We start from the raw sequence: 8,903 nt of genomic DNA, 5'->3' as shown, positions 1-8,903 counted from the left end.
GGGGGGGGGCGCGCGCGGGGAGGTGTTCCCTCCCAGCCCCACGCACACCCCCCTCTCTCTTCTTTCTTTAGACTTATATCCTCCGTGGTGACTTCATCTACCTCACAGTTAAAACGCTTTAGAGAGGAAGCCTGAATCCAAATTCCAGCCCCAAAATACTACCTGAGCTTTAGTTTCCAAAGCCGTGTAGACATTTGTACCTGGATGTCCTACTGATGGCTCCCAAGGCATCTCCCAGGGACGCTGACATCTCTCCTCAAAGCATCTCTGCTCCCACCTCCCGGGGCTGCTCACAGCACCATCCCTCCTGCACCCATCTAGGCTCGTCATCTTTGATCCTTTCCTCTCAGATGCTCCCCCTGCCACACACACACACACACACACACACACACACACACACACTCCACGCTTCAGTACTTGCTGGCCTGAGCCCTGGTGATTACCCCTTTGACATACCCCTCCTGTCTCTACCCCTCCTTATTTCCATCATCATCACCACGAGCCTCACTGAGAACATTTCCATTTCTTTCCAGGGATATCTCAATAATGTCTTAGCTCATCTTCCCGACTCGCCCCTTCCCACCCTCTGTGCACAATGACCGTCAGCTCACTCGTCTGCAGTCACAGCCCCGATGACAGAAATGCCATGTCTATGTTAACAGTCAGTCTTTGCCGTGGAATGAGTTCCATCCTTTCTCAGCCTGCCATTCGGGGCCCACTCTTCCTCTCACGTGTATCCCCTTGCACTGCGGGCCCATTGGGATGACCAGGTACTTCATGCAGGAGGCCAACGGTTTCCCTTTCACGCCTTTGCTGGTGGTGACCACATCACTGCCCAGCACGTTCTGAGTCCTGGGCACTATCCTGGCTCCTTCCCTCCAGCATCAGAGTTGACCCAGGGAGCAAGCCCGCGGAGAAGTGAACCTCCAGCGCTCTTTTAGGCAGGAGGGAGCTGGCGCCCAGACACAGGCCGCATGCCCAAGGGCAGCGCCAGGACTGGACCTGGGCTCCCTGCCGCCACGCCAGCTCTTCCTTGCCCCTGTGATTTTTCTCTCCTTGGACTCTCCCTCCACTTCTCCGAGCACCGTCTTACCTACCCGGGCACCACCAACTTCAAACCCACTTTCTAAGTGTGGTGTGTGCCCCCTCACACAGCCAGCCCGTGTATGTGTTCACCTGTGTCATCAGGTGGACTCTGACTCTAAGATGGTGTGGTCATGCTTGCTCCGGCGAGACCCACACCGAGGGGTCAAGGACCTTCCACAGGCCAGGGAGGGGCGTCTTGTTGCTGAGTGATCCCCGCCAGGGGCTGTACCTGGGCCTCCATAGCATCTGCAGAGGAGGTCATGGGCCTACCCCACGGAGCCAGGTGGGCTGGCCGGCCCTGCTCCGCCCACAGCCCTCACGTTGGTGTCTCTCACTCTCTTTTTTTCTCTCTATCATTTCACTCAGGCCCCCGGCTCAGCACCAGAGAGAACCTCACCTGCTGCAGAAACCCCAAGTGCCACTTAGGTCAGAGCTGCCCACTCAGACACGGACAGCAAGCATGCCTCCAGCCCCCCCTCCACCTCCAGCCCCTCCCCTGGCCTTGGAGCCGCGCAGGCCTGGCGGGCTTACCTGGATCCATTCATGTGGTCGTACTCCCGCTTGACATTGACCCTCACCGGCTGATTAATCCACTCCTGCTGTGGCGGGAGGGGGTTGATTTTGTGGGGCTGGCCGTAGTCAGGACTCCCGGAGGCGGTCATGTCGGCCTTGGGGAGATGGGCCGCTCCGTACGTGGAGTCGAAGAGGGACTGGTCGTCGCTCACCACCGAGAGAGCCTCCTGGAGGGCAGAGGAGGAGAGAGAAAGCCCAGCGTCACTCCTGGCCCAGTGCCACTCCTCACCTGCTCTGCCTCTGAGCTGGCAGGGCCGCCCAGGCCACTCCTCGGATGCTGATTGACTCACACTCGGGGCAAGTCTACCCATATGCAAACGGGATGGTTTCTTGGCAGGTCACCCTGGGTGATGGGAGTTCAGGCATTAACGTGGGGATGGGGGTTCCATAGGCGTGTGTTCATTTGTTGCATCTGTAGCTGGGACCCCTAGAAAGGGGGGTGGGAGCAGGAGGCCCAGACACGTGGGTGCACAGTGAGCATGGATGGTGCTGGCACACTGGGCCCAGCCAGGCAGGAGCGGAAATGCCTCTGACCAGCTGTGGAGGGCAGTTAAGCTGGGGTTTGGGGTGAGAGTAAGCATTCATTTCACAGGTGAGGCCAGAGAGACCCACCCAGAGAGGTTATGTATTTAGCTCAGGGTCACACAGGGGAAGGGTGGGGCCCAAGGCTGTGGCCCCGGCTATTTTTGGTTTCTTTATCTGTAAACAGGAATAAGAATAGCTTTTTCAGAGTTGATAAGTGGGGTAAACGAGAAGACCTAGGGACAGGTGTCTAGCACGTTAAGAACTGCTCAGTAACGTGCGTTAAGAGCTGTCCGGGGTGTGTGAGTGTGTCTTGCACACCCAGGATTTTGATGGGAGGCCGTCTGCTCCCCGGAACAGAGGGCTTCATCAGGCGTTCTCACCGGACCCCTTGAGATGACAGCTTCCTGCCTTACTCCTGCCCAGGGATGAGGGCGGAGCCTCAGCTATGTGGATGGGAGAATCCATCCGGGACCTTCTGAAAGAGGTTGCTGTTTCCCACTCGGACTGGCCTGGCCCTTAACACAGGTGTGTGGAGGTCACGGGCTGAGAAAGGAAGCCTTGTGCTTCCAGAAGCCTTCTACCAACCAAAGCGTGAGCATGAGGTTCTCCCATTATTCCAAGTCCCCTCAAGTCACAGGGACCCCGGGTCACGGACGGGGCTCCCTTGATCACAGAACTATGCCAAGTGAAGATGACCATTTTCAGAAAAGAAGGTGGTAAACTCTAGCTAATTATGACCTATGACTACACAATCTCCAGTTGTGAAGATGGGATGGACTCATACATGAACAATACAGCAGTCTCTGGCACATGCTACTGGTAAGTGACACCCCATCCATGTTAGTTATGATGATGACTGGTGATCAAGTAAAGATTCTCGCGGGCTACCTGTTATGGGATGAATTGTTGCCTTCAAATTCATCTGCTGAAGCCCAACCTCAGAGCCTCAGAATGTGTCTGTCTCTGGAAGTAGGTTCTTTAAAGGGATGGCTCACTTAAAGCGAGGCCGTTAGACGGGTCCTAGGCCAATCGGACTGGCTTCCTTGTAAGAGGAGGATATGGACGCTGAGAGACAGCAGGGACGTGTTAGCACAGAGGAGCCACCACATGGAGAGTAGCGAGAGGGTGGTCACCTGCAGGCCAGGGAGAGGCCTCTGACCCTGTTGGCCCCTGACCTTGGACTTCCAGCCTCCAGAACAGTGAGAAAATAAGCTTCTGTTAACTAAGCCACCCAGGCTGTGCTTTCAGGGCCATTCGTCTTTTGGTTATTATACCATTATCTGTATATTATTATCTCCATTCTACATTTCAGTTAGGGAGCAGCCCTGGCTCCACACCCCAAATCAGATTTTTGTTTTGGTTAATCCTCACTCAGGGATATTTTCCATTGATTTTTAGAGAGTGGAAGGGAGGGGGAGAGACGGAGAGAAACATCAATGTGAGAGAGACACATCGATTGGTTGCCTCCTGCATTCACCCCAACCAGAGCCTGCATCCAAGGTCCGAAGTACGTGCCCTTGACCGGAATCAAACCCGGGACCCTTCAGTCCACAGGCCAACACTCTATTCACTGAGCCAAACCAGCTAGAACCCAAACTGGTTTTGAACTGTCATCCAAGCCCAGTGTTATGGTTCCGAGTTGAAAGTGTGACACTGGAATCATCCAGAGGGCTGAGCCCTAGTTCATGAATTCTCGGGGTTCTACACTAGGTGGGGGGCACATTCCCAACTGGGACCCCAAAAGACCCTCTCAGGGGCCAAGGCAAAGAACAGTCCCCAGTTCCACTACAAGAAGAGACGACCTTGAAGAAATCAGGTGTCGTATTCTGCTCTGACGAGGGGCTTACATGCTTGGTACATCCTGCACGAATTCTGGAGTTTCCAATAAAGACTTTCTTCCATCTCTCTTCCTCTACGTTAGGGGAGAAGATGATGGAATAACAGAGGCAGGAGCCCTGGGAGGCAGAGTTGGACCTAGAGATGCTCAATGAAAGGCGAAGGATCCCTGCCTTCATTGTCCCCCCAGAGGGCAGGGCAGGAGGTAAGAACAGGCAGGAGGGTCAAGATAATGGGTCCAGCAGACGGTAAAACCATGGTTCACATTCACAGCCAGAGGCTGTAGCAGAGAGCAGCTCAGGCGAAGCTGGGCTATGGAGGCGACCGCGGAGCATGGTACACTGAGAAGGGGTCATTGATGAGACAGTGCAGATGAGGTAAAGGATACAAACGCAGTTTGAACTCATTGGGGATAGAAGTTTCCTTTAGAAGATAGGCCACAATCAAAGGAACTTGGTCATGTGGCCACATCACAGGAAGAGAAAGCTCAGGTTCACCCCAGAACTGCTCACGCTTCTGTGTGTCCCGTCTGTGACCGGGGTCCAGCGTGCACGCTTCCCCCTGCGTTTCCTCGGCGATGACATATCCCCACGCTCTTCTTGCCTTTCCCGTCCGCGCATTTCCTGGTCAGATCGCGCTCGCTCTGAGGTTGCCAATGCTACCGCCATCCTGCCGCTACCCCTGCTCAGATACCCCCGGAGTCCCTCCTCACTGACAACAGCAAACCCATTCTCATGGGCTTGTTTTCTAGAACTCAGCTCTGCCCCAGCCGCCCACCCTCTTGTCCTGGGACTCCCTGCTGTCACTCCTGTCCCAGGCTAACTGTCCTCACTGCTCACTAAGCAAGGCCACTCGGGTACACGTCTGTGTCTTAGAGTTCCTAGTCCCTGCTTGTGCCAGAGTGTCCTTTCACCTGGACACATGGCCGGTCCTTCCCACTGTGAGTGGATGAGCTCCTCACTCCTGAAAACTCCTGGTCCTGCCGTGGTTTGAGCTGAAAGCCGGGTGGGAATACTGCTTGGGCACACACACACACACAAACACACACACACACGCACATGTACCACACACATTCATACACACACACTCATAAACACACACAGACACACACATGCACACACACACACACACACTCACACAATTCTGTTCACAATCATAATAGACAAATGGCTTTTTCTTCCCCCACGCCCTTCCTGGCCCCCAGTGGTATGGAGAAAGAATTGGTGGCTGCAGGAGGCTGGGAAGAGAGAAGAGGGGTGATGAACGAAGGGTTCCCTGTCTGGCCTGCTGGACTGAATTAGAAAACCCAAGATAGGCAGGAGGAGGTCGATGAAGACCACCAAGTAGGAATAATGAATTTGGGGAGACAGGCCCCAAACAAGTTGGTTTGGGAGCTTGGTGAAAATCAGAATTGAAGAGAAAGCCCTCATGGCCTTTGCGAGGAAATAGCACCCCCTTTGGCCATTCAGGGCGGAAAGCCTTGGGGATAGAAGTTTGGTTAAAACATCCATTATCCGCATAACATTATCTCCATTCTACATCTCAGTTAGAATGGAGACCAACAGACTCCCAAGACCACATGATTACTGGGACCTTGGCAAGGACACAGCGTCTTTATGGTGGACAGGGGTCCTTCTCCAAGCTGCTATGGGGGTGGCAGACTGTGTGAGCACCGTGTCCCTGCTGGGGACCCGCCGACGTCACTGAGGGTGACAGTGTGGACGAGGGCACCAACAGGCTGCCTGTATCAGGTGAGGAGCTGCTGAGCTGGCAGACATTTCCATGCCATGCTTGTCGCTATGACACATGTGTAGCTGCTGCCGTTCATGTGTGTCTTATAACAGGGTTTACGTTTATTTAAAGCTTTTAAAGGCTGCAGGTAAAACTCTTGGGTGGACTTCAAACTCTTGAAAGAAATAAGTGCACTGTTGGCGTTCAAGAACTTTTCATTGAGGAATGGTTACGTATTTAGCTTTGGGGTGATAGACTGACTATAAAAAAATACATAAGAATGAATAAACTCTCCTCTGAGTGACTACCTTCCTTGGTTTTTAATGACTTCTCTGATTGACTTTGGATTCTACACTCATCCTTTCATTCAGATGAAGGCTAGTTATTCTTTTAAAGACTTGCTGAGTCCAGGTTGTTGAGGGCATGCTACCTAAAAACAGAGTTCCAAGCAGGAAATACAGGAGTGGGGGCTCCCTAATCCTGTGGTGCTCGGCTCTGGGGTCACTTTATGCCCCATTAGTTGCCCCTGGGAAAGGAAGCCCTCATTGGCTCAGTGATTAGATTTTCAGGAGCCCTGGTCCTTTGCCCTGCTGAATGCTGGGAAGGCTGGGCCGGAGAGTCAGGATGCTCTGGTCCTCCCGCCAATGAGTCTTGGTCCAGAGGGAGCCACACGGTCCTTGACTCCCATCAGGGAAGTGGCTCAGCATATGGGCATCCCCTTTGGCCCCATTATCGGAGAGCTCAGGCCAGTGCAACTCCTGAAGTGGCACTTTAGCCCTGAGCCAAGCAGATGGCCATATGTACAAAGTGCTGACCACATTGTATCCGTCCTCCTTCCCATGATCCCCTGCTGACCCAGGGAGCCAGCAGAGATCCATGGCCAATGGGGCACTTGTCTTGGTGTGGGACCCCTTTCCTACCCAATCTGGCACCTCACTTATAATCCATCCTGTGTCCTCATTATTGAAAACAGATCAAAACAGCAGGCAATGATCATAGCATTGATTGAGTACAAAACACTGTTTACTCTACATGAGTAATCTAATTTATCCCTCCCGGCAATTCTATAAGGGATGTACCACTATCACCCCTATTTTTTCAGATAGGAAGATGGCTATTCAGAGACATGCAGTAACTTGCTCAGGTCACACAGCAAATGAGAGTGATCTGGGATTCAAATTCAGATCTGCTGTCTGGGTACCTAATCACTACCATTCACTCGCCAATTAGAATGAACTCTTTGGGGGTAACTCTGGTGTCTCCTGTAACCAACAGCACAATCTCAGAGAGCTCCGAGTTCCAATCCAAGCTCTTTCGTGCCTCACCTGGTGCAACTTCATTTCCTCCTCTGTAGAATGGGAACAAAAATACTGCCTAACCCGATAGACTTCCAATAAAGACAAAATGAGATCACATAAGTGAAATACCTCAACCAAGTGCCTAAAGTTCCCAGGACATAGTAAAATCCTTACATTAAGAACATTTTTTAAGGACTCACAATGCTGAGAGATGTCTTGGGGACCTTTGGGTTAGAGATGGGGACAGATAAAAGCAGTGAGATTAGCCCCTTCTCAACTGTAGCTTACTTAAAAGAAACCACGGTTGCCTAAGGTTCAAAATGAGCAAGCTTGCAGATAATAGATAGATTTTGAGATGCGAATTCAATGGGCCTTCTAGGGTCCGGAGCTGACTTCACTCATCTGCGTCCACTGTCCTTCTCAAACCTTGCCTTGCTCCACTGGGCCTCGGTCCCCTCTCAGCTTCAGAATTCAGCCCTCTAGGTGGCACAGATAAGGCTCCATCAGATGGCCATGCCAACAGGGAAGGAGGCCTCAGGACCCTAGATCATCAACATAGTAGGCAGCTAGCACCTGCTCCTATTGCTGTTGACATATCATGTAGGCAGCAAATGCCAGAATAGTGCTGTGTGCATGGCGGTGAATCCACTAGTTTAAAACACCTCCCTTATTTTGGGATTTGATATATATATATATATACAGATGTATATGTATTTCTATATTCTTTTCATGTGTTATACTAGCAGATGAATCTTCAAGCATCTGTTTGCAGATTAAGTCGAAGGTTAGTTTCCATGTGCATATCAGTTAAGCGGTGGGGGATGTGGTCAGAACGTTGCCACGTGATGGCCCTGCTGATACTAACGCTGAGCAGAAGATTCTGCACCTCCAAACAGCTTAGCTGAGGCAGAGATGAAAGCGCCTCCCTCCTCCCTTGCAGCGAGAGAAGGTGAGGAGTGTGCTGAGGACACCCCCCTCCTGCCCCGCCATTCTATCTAGGAATCCAGGAGAGAAATTCCAGGTGCGGGAAGGATGCACACTCGATCCACAGTCATGAGCCAAATGAAGTCAGAGAAGGAAAAGTCCCAATCTTTCCTGATCTTTCCCTAATTCTCACAACTAGACTGAGTTTGATTTCCAGCACAGGATGACCCAGGCATGGCCCACCTTGCGTCCTGCCTTCCTTTCCCCCGTCCTGCTGGAACCTTTAAGGACAGGCTCTGCGGCTGAGGAGCTGGGCTGGAGGCCAGTGGAAGGAATGTCAAAGGCAACCAGACCAAGTCCCGGCTGCTGCTCCCGCCAGTGCATCCGCCTGACTCCCAGGCCCGGCCTGGCCTGCGGAGAGCTAATCTCCCAGTCAATGGTCCCCCAGGCAGCACAAGCTTTGGCTTTTTATTAGGTTCTTTGCATAAAGACACGAAGTCCCTTCTCTTGCCAACCTGAGGGGATATGAACTTCAGCAAGATCCTCTGTCTTTTCCCTTTGGAAACCAGCAGGCTTGCAGCAGTGGGCGGGGGGGGGGGACTGGGGTGGGGGAAGAGGAGGTGTTGTGGGGCAGGGGTAGTCTCACCACAGTCCAGCCTGAGTGTCTGGAGTGGGGGCTGCTGTGAGTTACTTCAAGTCCTTTGCTTCTCCCTCTTTTTTTTTAAAAAAAAATTATTTTTATTGATTTCAAAGAGGAAGGGAGAGGGAGAGAGATAGAGACATCAATGATGAGAGAGAATCATTGATCGGCTGCCTCCTGCACTGGGGATCGAGCCTATAACCAGGGCACGTGCCCTGACCAGAAATCGAACGCTGATCTCCTGGTTCATAGGTTGACGCTCAACCACTGAGCCACACGGGCCAGGCTTT

At 52.4% G+C, this 8,903-nt stretch overlaps 1 protein-coding gene across 1 annotated transcript in view; it reads right to left on the bottom strand.

The window, feature by feature from the left end:
- LOC102441238 (Friend leukemia integration 1 transcription factor-like) overlaps positions 1-8,903 on the bottom strand; it is a 73,527-nt gene that overhangs the window by 30,537 nt on the left and 34,087 nt on the right. The window contains exon 3 of the mRNA XM_023762545.1: positions 1,618-1,826. Within this exon, the coding sequence (XP_023618313.1) occupies positions 1,618-1,826 (209 nt within the window). The remainder of the gene's footprint in view (positions 1-1,617; positions 1,827-8,903) is intronic.

This window comes from Myotis lucifugus, unplaced genomic scaffold, assembly GCF_000147115.1.
Source record: "Myotis lucifugus unplaced genomic scaffold, Myoluc2.0 scaffold_250, whole genome shotgun sequence".
NCBI classification, from domain to species: domain Eukaryota; kingdom Metazoa; phylum Chordata; class Mammalia; order Chiroptera; family Vespertilionidae; genus Myotis; species Myotis lucifugus.
The sequence above is the reverse complement of the archived record's forward strand: the minus strand, read 5'-3'. Positions and strand labels throughout refer to the sequence as shown.